This window comes from Saccopteryx leptura, chromosome 1, assembly GCF_036850995.1.
Source record: "Saccopteryx leptura isolate mSacLep1 chromosome 1, mSacLep1_pri_phased_curated, whole genome shotgun sequence".
NCBI lineage: Eukaryota > Metazoa > Chordata > Mammalia > Chiroptera > Emballonuridae > Saccopteryx > Saccopteryx leptura.
In genome coordinates this window covers 259,469,369-259,484,472 of record NC_089503.1, presented here as the reverse complement: position 1 = coordinate 259,484,472, position 15,104 = coordinate 259,469,369, and the positions used below count along the sequence as shown (strand labels likewise).

The following is a 15,104-nucleotide window of genomic DNA, read 5'->3' as shown; positions in this document are numbered from 1 at the left end:
AGAATTTCTGAGAGAAAATGGTGCTAAAGGGGAAGTTCACAGCCATAAAATTACACTTTAAAAGCTTATATAAAAAAAACAGTATCTTGCCTGACCAGGCGATGGCACAGTGGATAGAGTGTCGGACTGGGATGCTGAGGACCCAGGTTCGAGACCCTGAGGTCACCAGCTTGAGCGCGGGCTCATCTGGTTTGAGCAAAAGCTCACCAGCTTCGACCCAAGGTTGCTGGCTCGAGCAAGGGGTCACTCTGTCTGCTGAAGGCCCGCGGTCAAGGCACATATGAGAAAGCAATCAATGAACAACTAAGGTGTCACAATGCGCAACGAAAAACTAATGATTGATGCTTCTCATCTCTCCATTCCTGTCTGTCCCTGTCTATCCCTCTCTCTGACTCTCTCTGTCTCTGTAAAAAAACAAACAAACAACAAACAAACAAAAAAGAGTATCTCAAATCAACAACCTAACTTTACAAATTAAGAAACTAGAAAAAGAAGAACAAAGTAAATCCAAAGCTAGCAAAAGAAAGAAAATATAGAGCAAGACCAATAAAATAGCGAACAGAAAACCAACATAGAAGCCTGACTAGGTGGTGGCACAGTAGATAGAGTGTCGATCCGGGATGCTGAGTACTCAGGTTTGAAACCTTGAGGTGGCTGACTTCAGGACGCACTCACCAACTTGAGCACAGGGTCACTGGCTTGAGCTGGGGATCAGACAGGATCCCATAGTTGCTGGCTTGAGCCCAAAGGTTGCTGATTTGAAGCCCAAGGTTGCTGGCTTGAGCCCAAGGTCCCTGGCTTTAGCAAAGGGACAGTGGCTCAGCTGGAGCTCCCTGGTCAAAGCACATATGAGAAGCAAGCAATGAACAACTAAGGTGTCATAACTATGATTTGATGCTTCTCATTTCTCTTCCTTCCTGTGTCTTTCTCGCTTAAAAAAAGAAAGGGTGGGAGGGAGGGAGGAAGGAAAGGAAGGAAAGGAGGGAAAAAGAAAGAAAAGCAAAATAGAAGCAACGAACCCAAAAGCTGGTTCTTTGGAAAGATTACTCATTGATTGCTTCTTATACATTCCCTGACTGGGGGTCGAACCCATGACCTCTGGTGCACCAAGTAGATACTTTATCTACTTAGAAACCTGGCCAGGGCCTGTGTAAACCCTTGTTTAGCACTATATTTAGAAATTAACTCAAAATTGACCAAAGAGATAATTTAAAAGCTAAAACCATAAAACTCTTAGAAGAAAACATAAGGCAAAACTTCATGACATTAGATTTGGCAATGATTTCTTGGATATGACACCAAAAACATAAGCGACAAAAGAAAAAAGAAAAAATGGACTTTATGTTTAAAAAAGTAATAATTGGCCCTGGCTGGTTGGCTCAGTGGATTGAGCATTGGCCAGGTGTGGGATATCCTGGCTTCAATCCCAGGTCAGGGCTCACAGGAGAAGCGACCATATGTTTCTCTTTCCCTCCCTCTTCCCCTTCTCTCTCTTTTCCCCTCTTGCAGCCAGTGGCTCCATTGGAGCATCAGCCCTGGGTGCTGAGGACAGCTCAGTTCTTCTGAGCATTGGCCTCAGGCACTAAGGATAGCTCAGTTGATTAAGCACTGCCAAGTGGATCCTGGTCAAGGCGCATTCAGGAGTCTGTCTATCTCCCCTCCTCTCACTTAAAAAAAATGCAAATGCTTTTGTGCATCAAAGGACACTATCAACAGAGTAAAAAGGCAAGCCACAGAATGGGAGAAAACACTGCAAATTATCTGACAAGGAATTCACATCCAGAATACAAAGAGAACTCTCACAACCCAAGAAGAAAACCATACACAGGCCTATTAAAAATGAGCAAAGGACTTAGTAGATATTTCTCTAAAGATAAAAAAATGGCCAACAGGCAGATGAAAAGATGCTCAACATCAATCATCATCAGGGAAATGCAAATCAAAATCATGAGATATCCCTTCATAACTGTCAGGATAGCTACAAAAAAAAGTGTTCCCTCTTAAGATTTTTTAAATATGTGTAACTACTGGGAGCAAAACTGTACCAGTATTTGGTCAGGTTTTCAATGTATGTCCACATAATTCACAACAATTAGAATATAAAATGGGGGGGAGGATCTATATAGTTGTAAGGCTTCTACATTTTATTTGAAGCAATGAAATATTAACTGTACATAGTCTGTAAACAGTTCAGATCCTGTGTTAATCTCACCTTTTTCATCATGAGTCTAAAACCCTCTATTTGGTATGTATGGCAGCTTCCAAAACTTTCTCTGTATAGTTATAGATGTAAACAAAGCTGACTCCATCTTTGTGTGCTTCTTGATTTATTTCGAATTTCCATGTTCTGAACCTGACCTAAGGAGTCTCCACACCCCCCCAGAGCCTCAGTTAATGATTCGTTGTGTCCTGTAAGTTTACACAATGTAACCACAAAGTCGTCTCAGCAAAAGGCCAGAATGGCATAGCAACCAAGATAAATATCAAACTCAGTGCTGGTGTTATCCATCATAAAAGCACCAGGAGGTATGGTCCCTCTGTCCTGTCGGTCATTAGTAGTTCAGCTATACCATAAATCATTTTCTCTAACAACCGTCTAGCAGCTGAGGTTATAGGTATAGACTGTGGGGTCACCTTCCGCTCCAACCCAATGTTCCTGTAACTTAACTGTGTAATAAATTCTGTTATTAAAAAACAACAACACTAGCGTGCGGAGGACCCGGGTTCGATTCCCGGCCAGGGCACACAGGAGAAGCGCCCATTTGCTTCTCCACCCCTCCGCCACGCCTTCCTCTCTGTCTCTCTCTTCCCCTCCCGCAGCCAAGGCTCCATTGGAGCAAAGATGGCCCGGGCGCTGGGGATGGCTCTGTGGCCTCTGCCCCAGGCGCTAGAGTGGCTCTGGTCGCAACATGGCGACGCCCAGGATGGGCAGAGCATCGCCCCCTGGTGGGCGTGCCGGGTGGATCCCGGTCGGGCGCATGCGGGAGTCTGTCTGACTGTCTCTCCCTGTTTCCAGCTTCAGAAAAATGCAAAAAAAAACACACACAAAAAAACAACAACAGCCTGACCAGGTGGTGGCGCAGTGGATAGAGCGTCGGACTGGGATGCCGAGGACCCAGGTTCGAGACCCCAAGGTTGCCAGCTTGAGTGCGGGCTCATCTTGGGTTCACCAGCTTGAACCCAAGGTCCCTGGCTCAAGCAAGGGGTTACTCAGTCTGCTGAAGGCCCGCGGTCAAGGCACATATGAGAAAGCAATCAATAAACAACTAAGGTGTCGCAATGCGCAATGAAAAACTAATGATTGATGCTTCTCATCTCTCTGTTCCTGTCTGTCTGTCCCTGTCTATCCCTCTCTCTGACTATCTCTCTCTGTCTCTGTAAAAAAAAACCAAAAAAAAAAAACAACAACAACAAAAACCCAGAGCAGCCTGTATGGAGGAGGCCTGCCCAGCAGCCATTGGGAATGTGCACTCCGAGTTAAAAAATATTTTTCTTAAATGTAGAAAATAAGTGATGAGGATGTGGAGAAATTGGAACCCTTGTATATTGTTTTTTTCTGTTTGTTTTCTTATTTAGTGAGAGGAGGGGAGGCAGAGACAGACTCCCACAAACGCCCAGACCAGGATCCACCTGGCAAGCCCACTAGGGGGTGATGCTCTGCCCATCTGGGACTCTCGCTCAGTTGCAACCCGAGCCATTTTTTAGCGCCTGAGGCGGAGGCCATGGAGCTGTCCTCAGTTGCCAGGGCCAACTCACTCTAATTGAGCCATGGCTACAGGAGGAGAGGAGAGGTGGGGGAAAGAGAGAGAGAGAGAGAGAGAGAGAGAGAGAGAAGCGAGAGGGGGAGGAGTGGAGAAGCAGATGGGCACTTCTCCTGTGTGCCCTGACCAGGAATCAAAGCTGGGACATCCACACGCTGGGCCAACGCTCTGCCACTGAGCCAACCAGCCAGGGCCAGAACCCTTGTATACTGTTGGTAAGAATGTACAACGGGGCCCTGGCCGGTTGGCTCAGTGGTAGAGCATCGGCCTGGCGTGCAGGAGTCCCAGGTTCGATTCCCTGCCAGGGCACACAGGAGAAGCGCCCATCTGCTTCTCCACCCATCCCCCTCTCCTTCGTCTCTGTCTCTCTCTTCCCCTCCTGCAGCCAAGGCTCCATTGGAGCAAAGATGGCCCGGGTGCTGAGGATGGCTCTATGGCCTCTGCCTCAGGCGCTAGAATGGCTCTGGATGCAACAGAGCAACGGCCCAGATGGGCGGAGCATCGCCCCCTGGTGGGCATGCCGGGTGGATCCCTGTCGGGCGCATGCGGGAGTCTGTCTGACTGCCTCCCCGTTTCCAACTTTGAAAAAAAAAAAGAATGTACAATGGTGCAGTCCCTGTGGAAAGCAATATGGAGGTTCCTCAAAAAAATTAAACAGAATTATCACATAATCCAGCAATTCCACTTCTGTATTTATCTCAAAGAATTTAAAGCAGGGTCTTAAAAGAGATGTTTGTTTGTTCATGTTCACAGCCACATTATTTATAGCAGCCAAAAGGTAGAAGCAACTGTCTATGAACAAATAAAATGTGGCCAGTCCATTTATACAATAGAATGTTATTCAATCATTTATTTTATTTTATTTTTTTGAGAGACAGGAAAAGGAACATCGAGCTGCTCCTGTATGTGTCTTGACCAGGGAATCGAACCAGCAATCTCCATGCTCCTGAGCTATCAGCCTGGATAGCTTTCTTTTCATGTGAGAGAAAGGGAGACAGTGAGACAGGTTCCGCATGCGTCATGACTGGGATTCACCCAGCAACCCCTGTCTGAGGCCATTGCTCAAATCAACCAAGATATTTTTAGCACCTGAGGTTGACGTGCTCAGACCAGCCAAGCTATCCTCAGCACCTGAGGTGACACTCGAACCAATCAAGCCACTGGCTTTGGGATGGGATGAGGGAGAAAAGGGGGAGAGGGAGGGGAAAAGCAACAAATGGTCACTTCTCCTGTGCCCTGACCGAAAATTGAACCTGGGACATCCATACATTGGGTTGACACTCCATTCATTGAACCAACCAGCCAGGGCCTGATTTTTTAATTTAATTTTTTTTAGAGAGACAGAGAGAGGAAGGAAGAGAGAAGTGAGGGGGAAGGGAAGCAAAGGTTGTTTCACTCAGTCAGGCATTTTTTGGTTGTTTCCATATGTGCCAGGGATCGAACTTGCAACCTTGTTGTTTCGGGATGATGCTCTTAACTGACCGAAGCCATTATTTAGCCTTAAAAAGAGAAAATCTGTCCTGGCCGGTTGGCTCAGTGGTAGAATGTCGGCCTGGTGTGCAGAAGTCCCGGGTTTGATTCCCGGCCAGGGCACACAGGAGAAGTGCCCATCTGCTTCTCCACCCCTCCCCCTCTCCTTCCTCTCTGTCTCTCACTTCCCCTCCCGCAGCCAAGGCTCCAATGGAGCAAAGTTTGCCCCGGCGCTTGAGGATGGCTCTGTGGCCTCTGCCTCAGGCGCTAGAATGGCTCTGATTGCGGCAGAGCATCGCCCCCTGGTGGGCGTGCCGGGTGGATCCTGGTCGGGCGCATGTGGGAGTGTCTGACTGCCTCACCATTTCCAGCTTCAGAAAAATACAAAAAAGAAAAAAAAGAAAATCTGACCCATGCTACAACATGGATGAACCATGAGGACATTGCTAAGTGAAATAAATCAAAAGGATAAATACTATGATTCCATTTATATTAGGTCCCTAGAGGGGTCCAATTCAGAGACAGAAAGGATGGTGGCTGCCAAGGACTGAGGGGAGGAGGGAACAGGAAGTTAGTGTTTAATGGGGACAGTTTCAGTTTTGCAAGGTGAAGGGAGTTCCGGAGATGGATGGTGGTGATGACTGCACAACAATGTGAATTTATTTACTGCTACTGAATAATGGCTAAGTTGGACTGCGATGCAGAGGACCCAGGTTCGAGACCCCGAGGTCGCCAGCTTGAGTGTGGGCTCATCTTGTTTGAGCAAAGCTCACCAGCTTGGACCCAAGGTCGCTGGCTTGAGCAAGGGGTCACTCGGTCTGCTGAAGGCTGTGGTCAAGGCATATACGAGAAAGCAATCAATGAACAACTAAGGTGTCGCAATGAAAAACTGATGACTGATATTTCTCATCTCTCTCCGTTCCTGTCTGTCCCTATCTATCCCTCTCTTTGTCCCTGTAAAAAAAAAAAAAAGGCTAGGATGGTAAATTTCATGTTCTGTATCTCTCATCAATTAAGGAAAACTGGAAAAGAAGGTCAGCACAACAAGCTTGAGACTGCTCTCCTTAAGGAAGGCCTGTTTACCAGACTGGCTGCCAGTGACAACTGGGAACAGATTTCAGAAGGGCTCCCAATGTTCTGTAAATGACAAGGGTGGCTTGCCAAGTCTATATACCATTTGTACAGCAATGTGGCTTAGGCTGGCTTTCTCCTTTCTGAGTCTGAACTATCATACAAGCCAGGCAGAGGTATTGATGTGACCAGCTCCCAACCAAAATCCTGTGGCTGAGTCTATGGGCCCCCAGTAGAGGCCACTTCTCCTGTGTCATCACAGCTTGTTGCTCAGGAATTAAATAAATGGTGTATGAATCCACTGGGAGAGGACTCTAGAAGTTTGTGCCTGGTTCTCCAGGAATGCCCGGGGATAGGGTCAGGAACAAGGAGGTAGGAGCCCAACTCCCTCCATGTATTTTCCCTTTGCAGGTCCTGCTCTGTGTCCTCTCACACTGCAGCCACGACTAGAGTCAGGCCCTCTCAGCCAATCTTCAACCTGGACCTGGTCTTAAGAACCCTGACATAAATGATTAAGTAAAATGATTACTATTAATTTCACCTGTTTCTTTTCATTCATTGTGGTACTGTGGCTACCAGCAAATCCATGATGACAGATGTGCTCACTGTCTGTTTCCACTGACAGCACTGCTTGAGCAACTGGGAATTGTCAATTAAACAGTAAGGCCAGACCTTCCATTTTATAGAGGAAACTGAGGCCCAGAGACGGTGGCAGGTGTGACTAAGGCCATACAGCATTATAGACAGGACTTGGGCTGGTAACCCAAGCCCCAGGTACTTACCGGATGGGCCTCTAGTGGTCGTCTTGGTGACTGAGGACTTTCTGGACAGGAGTGTCTGACCTCCCTTGTCACTGGACTCACTCCGGGCGCTGAGTGGCCGACTGGCCCGGTTCCCACCAGCCAGCCCCTTGGTTTTGGCAGAGATTACTGGAGTGGGTTTGGAGGTGGCTGTGCTGGAGGTGGGGCGAACCAGGGACTTCCGGGTACGGCCAAGGTTCTCTGTCAGCCGGGCCTGTTCGGGGGGCAGCAGCTCGGGGTCCACCATGCAGATGCCAGGTGGGGTGGGCAATGGTGGGGGGACCTTGAGGGGGTCGGGTAGTGGGTTGTGACGAGAGACCCCAAAACCCTCCATGTCTTCATCTGAGTCTGCAGTGCCAGGGGCAGCAGGCAGGGGGTCAGAGTCAGACAGTGTTGGCAGGGACTCACTGACAGACGTGGGTGGAGTCTCCTCAGCCCTCAGAGCACCTGCTGGCTCCTGGGATCGGACACTGCTGTCATTGGAGCTGCCAGGGGATGTGGGGGCTGGTGCCAGGGGCATGGCCTTGCGGTGCTCAAACTCACAGGGTGACACTAAGCACAGGTCCACATCATGCGGGGAGGCTGAGCGCCGTACCCGGGGGCCTCGAAATTGGAGGCTCAGCCCTGCCTCACTCATGGGAACAGGGGGTGGTGGCAGCACCTGCTCAAAGGAGACAGACAGGGACTCATCTACCTCTGTAGAATGTGGGGAGCCCACCTCAGCGGGCAGGGAAGGTGTGGTCACTGTGGGGGAGGCATCCGGCCCTGCCTCCCCACCCCTCAGTGGGCTCAGTGACAGCCGCCTACTGCCCTGAGCGGGGCCCTGGTGGGCTTCAGCTGGTGGGGTACATGGTGGGAGGGTGCCACTGGCCACCAGCTGCTCCTGAGTCTTTAAGCTGCCACTGTCCTTCCCTGTGGAGCTCAGCCCCAGCTCCAGGCTGCTCCCTTGGCTGGGTGTGGCCACCAGCTGTGGGACGGGGGAGCTGCAGACCTCTGTGGGGGGGCTGGCCTCTCCACACCGGAATCTAGGGGGGCTGCAGGGCCCATTCCCTGCCAATGGGACACCTGAGCCTGAGCGATGATTGTTGGGTGCTCTTCGGGGCTTGGGGGCTGCCTGGGCACTCGTCTTCTTGCTGCCAACCACAGTGGAGGATGCCCGAAGCAACTCTCTGGGCTGGGTCCGAGGGGCACTTGGCTTGGGGTTCTTCTTCACCTCCCGGAGGTGCCTAGCTTCCTTCTCAGCTCTGCGAGGGGCTTCAGCCCGTGGTGGCTCATTCCGGGCCACCCCAGGGCGCTCCTGGGCAGGCCTGGAAGGCACTATAGTTCGGCCCTCTCTCCTCAAGCTATCCCGGGAGCTCACACTTTCCTTGCTCTGGGTGCGCCGAGGCCCTGTCAAGTCTTGGGGAGTCACCACAGGTTCTCGCAAGAATCCTAAGTGTTGCAGGCGGACCAGGCTGTCCAGGAGGCGGGCAGGTGGTGTGCAGCCAGGGAACAGCACACGCACGACCTTCTCGGTGGGGCCTGTGGGATGCCACACCAGCAGGGCACACACAGAAGCCAATGTGCACTCAACACCAGCTGAGGGTGGGTGCAGCACGTACATGTCCAGCCGGCCGACACCCATTTTCTGGAAGAGCACAGTGGGCTCAGCTGGCATCGGTCCACGGCTCAGCGGTAGGGGTTCTATGCCCAGCCGAGCCAGCAGGCTCCGGGCCAGCTCCGCCTCATCCTCACCACGCACCAGACGAGAGGTGGCCCCACGGGCATTGAGGAACACGACGCCCAAGCCCGGGGAGATAAGCCTGCGCAGCCTGTCGTCCCCAGAGCCTTCACCGGCCGCAGCCTCCTCACACTCTGCCAGCTTGCGCCGCAGCAGACTGTTGAGGCCTGGCAGGCTGTCGGCACCAGCGTGTGTCACCAGCACAGCATCCACCCGGTCCAGGTGCCGCACCAGCTTCCAGAAACTCGACTTGGGGTTTGAGCCACCATTGACCAACATGGTGAAACCATTGACAGCGAAGAAGGCGGCATCCCCAAGGCCACCAGGAAAGATGTAGCAGCAAGGCCGGGCGAGCCTGAGGAAGCCCACAGACGATGGTGGCTCAAGCAGCTCGAAGGGGGATGGTAGTTCCAGTGATTCAGCCACATACTCCAGGAACTCACGTAGGCCCTCACAGGCCAGCCGCTGCACTGGTGGGTTCAGCTGCAGCCAGAGCACACCCTGGAGGCCAGGCACTTCATGTGCCAGTTGGGCCCAGTTGCCGAAGGTTGGGCAGGTGATGGTGAGCTTGGGCAGGTCTGCATGTTGGGGCATAGAAGCCAAGAGATCCCTGATCTGCAGAGGGGGAAAATGGTTAAGGGGTCACCTGGAGCCAGGCAACACCTAGCAACTTGGGAAAGCTGGGCAAGGATACCTGTCTTGCCTCCTAGGTCTGCAAGAGTCACTTGCCACCCTCAGGACAAAAACCCAATCCTTCCCCAGTCCTGAGGTACTCCTTGCCCTCCTCTCTCTCTCTTGCCTTTTCTCATTCTCTTTGCCTCAGGGCCTTTGCACTTGCTGTTCCCTCCAGGGAGGCTTTCCCTGCCCTCTCACTGTCTCTTCTCTCACCATGGTTATATCATTCACAGCAATGTGAACAAATGGTTTTCAGAGTTTTTTTGCTCATCTGCCCCATCTGACTAAGGACTCCCGAATGGAATCTGGGGTGCCACTTGAGGCCTCTGGGATGTCTGCTAATCCACAGGCCCACCCTTGAAGCACACTCTGTAGTGAATGATGGGATTGTGCCCTGACAATAGGAGAAACACATGTCACTACCATCCTTCCACAGAGGTAAGATGGAATGGGGTTCTAGACATCAGGTCACTGGGGGCCACACAGCCTGATGGGAACAAGCCAGGACTCAGTGCCAGGGGAGGCAGGATGGGGAGGGAGTTTACCTCTTTGTCCCCCAGGACCTGGAGGAAGTGGTGGGGTGAGAAGCCCCCAGTCTGAAGAAGCAGTTCCCCTGTCTCCTCTAAGCAGGGCCCAGCCAGCACCAGAAGCTTATGAGGGGCAGGGTCCAGGAGTAGGTTCCGGAGCTGAAGGAGGGGGAGACAGTTAAAAGCCCTATTCTGTACAGTGCCATAACTAGCATCCCCCTTTGGGGTGGCCTCCAACCCCAAATCTACATATAATCCCCCCCACTTCTGTCCCTACCCCACAGACAGGCTGTTACTTAACTAGAAGCTGAGAATGCAGCCTCCAGGCCTCCTGCTGCCCCCGCCCCCAAAACTCCTGATCATCCTACAAAGCTTAGCTCCAGTGCTCCCTCCTCTATATATTTCTTCAGAGTGTCCTCAAGTCCACCTCTCCCTGTGGCCTAGACCCAACGCCATGGGGCTAGCTCTCTCTCTTGAGCCCCTTGAGGGAGCATTTTGAGTTCTCTACAGGGATGCCCTGGGGCACCATCTTGTTCATCTATCTCATAGATATGTGGGTGAAGAACAGAGATATTCACAAGCTAGAATAAGAAGTCAATTCATACAACTACTACGGCCCAGGCAGAGAATACACAAAAAATGCAAAGATCAATCAGGTCTCGCCTTCCCACTTCCTACCTCTAGACCTTCCTAATCCCATTCTTTCCTCTTAAACTCTAGCCTTTCTGATTCCATCTGCTTCCATCATCACCTATGGTGAGGGAATAAATTGTAGCTGGAGCCATGGTGGGTGGGGAAGGCTTCTTGGGGAAGAGGGCACTGTTGCTGGGTGCTAAGAAGAGGATTTCAGGCAGCACAAAGTCAGGGACACAAGAGATCAGGATGAGGGAATGGGCTCCAGACAGCAAGTCACTGGGGGCCACACAGCCTGATGGGAACGAGCCAGGACTCAGTGCCAGGGGAAGCAGGATGGGGAGGGAGTTTACCTCTTTGTCCCCCAGGACCTGGCATCCCTCTCTGCAGCCCACTCCCTCTAGAAGCTAACTGGTTCCTACCTCATCACATAGGGACTTGTCTGATGGGTTCAGGAGGACGAGGGTATCCAGAGTGTCTCCTCGGTGGTGCAGGCTGCGCTGGCCTGCGGGGGAATTGGACCCTGTTAGTTTGGAGCTGGGCCATGTGCGCAGGGTCAGGCTGTCTGGGCTTAAACTCTGCCTCCCTGTATGACCCCAGGCAGCTACAAGCCCCTCCAGGATCTGTTTCCTGGGAACCCCAGCCAGGCAGGCCTGGCCTAAATGGCAGTGTCACAGGGCAGATTGAGGTAAGAACAATAAGCCTACCTCAGCAGGCCTCCCATTGGAAACAGCAGTAACCACAAGGCCACCACTGCTAATGAGGCCCAATTCACAGCTGTCAGCCCTGTGGGGTATGCCATCGTCACCCCCATTTTATAGGCAAGGAGCCTGAGCCCAGGGAGGGAACAACATGGGCCTTGCGGCCCATCCTGTGGGAGGATGGGGAAGTGGCAGGTGGGGTTGAATGAGTGGCAACAGGAGGAAGGCAAGGACAGGGAGACCTCCTGAGCCACAAAAGAGGAGTGAGGCTGATTCTGGGTTCCCATGTCTAGTCTGGCCCATGGACCCCAGATGTGCTTCCAATATACAGCATCAGGCCCAGAGGCTAGAGGCAAGGACCCTTCACAGCTAGTAAGCCTTTATTAGTTTATCATGTGCTTCTTATCACACACTTGGATATTGCCCTATCTAGATAGGGAAACCAAGGCAGAGAGAGGGGAAGTGGCCACTGAGGTCACACAGGCCAAACAGGATTTCCAGTACCCCATCCCATGAGCGGTCAGGAAGCTACCCAGAACTGCTGGGACAATGAGGTGACGGGTCACTTCCTTCCCCTCCCACAGCAGCCTGGAGGTGACTCAAAAGGCTGGCTCGGGTGGGGAAGCTGCAGGCTACACCCAGACCTTGCTCAGCATTCTGTTAGTCCAGAGTATCACAGAATCCCTAGGGAGTCACAGGCTATGTGGGGCTGGCTCAAGCATCCTAACTCCCCCCCTAGATTTTGCTCTTTTCTCAGCTCCCCATCTACTGAGTAGCTGCTATATAGCTGACCCTGTGACCTTGTGCAGGGGTCATGGCCATGAACCAAACATATTCTCTGCCACATGAAGCCCATACACCATCCTCTAGGCCACCCAGCCACCTCTCACTTTCCAGATGCCCTGTCCCTTTGCCTAGGCCCTTCCCTCAACCTAACACAGCAGCCTAGATACTTCTCCAAAAAGCCACTTTGTCAAAAACTCCCTGTCCCCCACACCTCAGCTGACTCATCTGTCAAATGGGGACAAAAACATGAGTACTGCCTTGTGGGCTGTTGATGACCAAGGGAGCTAATTCTGGGTCAGGGCCCACTCTCACCCCTGCCCCCTACTCAGCAGATCTCAGATGTATTATTACTGTTTAGGGATTCAGAGAACACTTGCCCAATGAACATAAAAGGGAGCAGCTAGGGCACAAGGGGTCCCCAGCCTCACCTTTCACAATGCTGGAGAAGGTGGCCGAGTGTCGGGACACAAAGACCTTGAGCTGCTCATCCAGGCTGCAGATGCTAGGGTCAATGTCCCAGGACCTGAGGCCTAGTCAGGGGAGGGAAATCGAGATGGGAAATTAGCCCCCTCCCCTCACCCTGCCCCCACATCTTGATCATCTCAGTCATCTCCTCCCCTCCAGCATCTGCCCCACCCCCAACACCGGTCTCACTGCTCCTCCCCTCTACCAGGAACATTCCCACCGCTGGGCCATGGCACCAGCTGTTCCCATTGTCGGCCTCCCCTTTCAGGTCTGCTAAACCCTTTGCATCCTTCTGCGCCCTCCCAACACCATGCAATTTTAAAACTGGTTCCATCTCCTCACTCACCTTGGGTCCACCCCCTTTCACACACACTGTTAACCCTGTGACAGCAGTCTTTCCCACCCTGTGCCCTGCGAAGAGAACATTCTCCAAGCATGTGAACTGCATGTGCTGCCATTTCACTTGACAGGCAATGGACCCACGTCCCTGCAGATTGGAGAGATGAATGTCCTCCAACCACAGTGTGGGTGCACCACGCGAGCCGGTGTGCCAAGTGGATGCAGGTGAATTAAACCTTGCGGGTGCACCTATGACTCACCTCTCCTGGTGCCAAATCCCATGGGTAGGACGCACCCGCCCACACCCCAATTAGCAGCTCCTAGCGGATCCACGGAAAGTGGGCCCTGGGGCTCCCGGCTCAGCCTCTCCATCTCTGCTCCTCCTTTCAGGGCATCCAAACTATTAAGACCCAGGGATTCGAGGTGACGCCGCTCTTCTCTTAGCAGGCCCGGCAGGCGGAAGCTAAGCCATCACCTGTTTTGCCCAATCGTGCGGATCCCAAAGCTGGGCCGTGTTCCCTACGCTGTCTGCACTTGGGTTGGGGCAGAGCAGCCCAGCCCAAGCCGGACACGCACGGCCTCCGCCTGTGCCGTCCGCCTAATGGTGGTGAGGGAATCTGAACCCCCGGCACCCGAATCTCCCTGCCCAGGCCACCGCCCCTCTCCCCCCAGGGGCCCCAGCTCCTTGAATTCAGCCAACTCCCGCCCCAGCTGCCCCACCCTCCGGGCCTCCACTCTACCCCCGACCCCCGGGCCTGGCTGCCTCACCCCTGCCCCACCTCGTTCGAGCTCCTCCAGCACGTAGTTCAACAGTCCGGGGCAGCTACACTCGCCACCCACCACGAGCAACAGCGAGCTCGGCGCCTCAGCTGCCCAGGGCCCGGCTGCTACAGCTGCCGCCTCAGCAACCGCTACCGCCATCTTCGCACCGCCCTGATGCGGCAGGAGCCCGCCCTACTGGCCCCGCCCCCTAAAGGGGCCGTACAGGAAGAGCTGATGATTCCACCCGGAAGTCCTCCTCCCGCGGGTTATCTGCTCCCTACAGGCCCTTTGAAGTCCTGCCGAGATTTGGGTCTTCGCTTGGTACCCCGGCCCCCCCACCCCCCTCTCTCTCTCTCTCTCTCATCCATTCATCCATCCATTCATCAAGCTATGACTGCATGCCTACTACATGCCAATCAGAATCCCTGTCCTCAGGGAGTTCGCATCAGATCACAGTAGGCCCAATCAGAACCAATTCCAGATATTCCCAGCTTCCTAGTTCGGGGCTTGAACAGAGAAAAGCCCTTATACCTAGGGCTTTGAGAAATGTGTCAGAGTTTGCCAGGTGTGGGTGGTAGGGCTAGAGCATGTGAAGAGTGTTTTTAAAGTTAGCAAAGTAGAGTGTGTTTAAGCACGCTGGACCTGGAGCAGAGCAAAACACTTCTGCATTTGCTGTGTGCCAGGCATTTTATTCCATTAACTCATTGAATAAATGCACCAACACCTATGAGGTAGATGCCGTTATTAAAGTAATTTCAGGCAGATAAATGGTAGAGAAGAGATTCAAACTCAGGTGGGCCTGATTCCAGATTCAGCCTGTGGCAGGGACTGACTGCCCAACTCCCTCCCCAAACAATCTTATTCATCCCTTTTACCTTTGGCAGCCACTACTTGAAAAATTAAGTTTCATCAAACATTTTAACAGCTGTCCATGCCCATGCTATCTTCCTTGGGAGTGAGCTCCCTGTCTCTTGGAGGTATACAAAAGAAATCAAGACAAATGAAAAGATCTGGGAAGCAGAATTATTTGGCCTTTGCTTTATTATCTGAATTGTTTAGCCCAACTTCCTCCCTGGTCAACATGTAGTAGTCACTGGCCACATGTCATCTAACGTTCTGGCAATCTACTTCTTCTTCTCTCTCTTTTTGGCCCTAGCATACTTCCTCTATTCCAACTTCTCCTCCTTGGTACCCCTCCCTCTATCTTGGCTGCTCATGCAGGGAGAGAGAGAAAGAGAGATAGGAACATTGAGCTGTTCCTGTATGTGCCCTGACTGGGGATCAAACTGGCAACCTCTGCACTTCTGGACAATACTCCAACCAACTGAGTTATCTGTCCAGATAATTTTTTAAATTATTGCTCTGAGCAATAATGAGAGTAGGAATGTTTGTGC

At 52.2% G+C, this 15,104-nt stretch overlaps 1 protein-coding gene across 2 annotated transcripts in view; it reads right to left on the bottom strand.

Moving 5' to 3' along the window:
* The window catches only part of MAP1S (microtubule associated protein 1S), a 31,889-nt gene extending 18,004 nt beyond the window's left edge, over window positions 1-13,885 (bottom strand). For both annotated transcript variants that reach the window (XM_066349615.1, XM_066349625.1), the window contains exons 1-5: window positions 13,728-13,885; window positions 12,573-12,674; window positions 11,080-11,162; window positions 10,043-10,183; window positions 7,085-9,437 (exon numbers count right to left, since the gene is read on the bottom strand). In XM_066349615.1, coding sequence (XP_066205712.1) covers window positions 7,085-9,437; window positions 10,043-10,183; window positions 11,080-11,162; window positions 12,573-12,674; window positions 13,728-13,869 — 2,821 coding nt within the window. In that variant the 5' untranslated portion in view covers window positions 13,870-13,885. The remainder of the gene's footprint in view (window positions 1-7,084; window positions 9,438-10,042; window positions 10,184-11,079; window positions 11,163-12,572; window positions 12,675-13,727) is intronic.
* Between the last annotated feature and the right edge of the window lie 1,219 nt (window positions 13,886-15,104).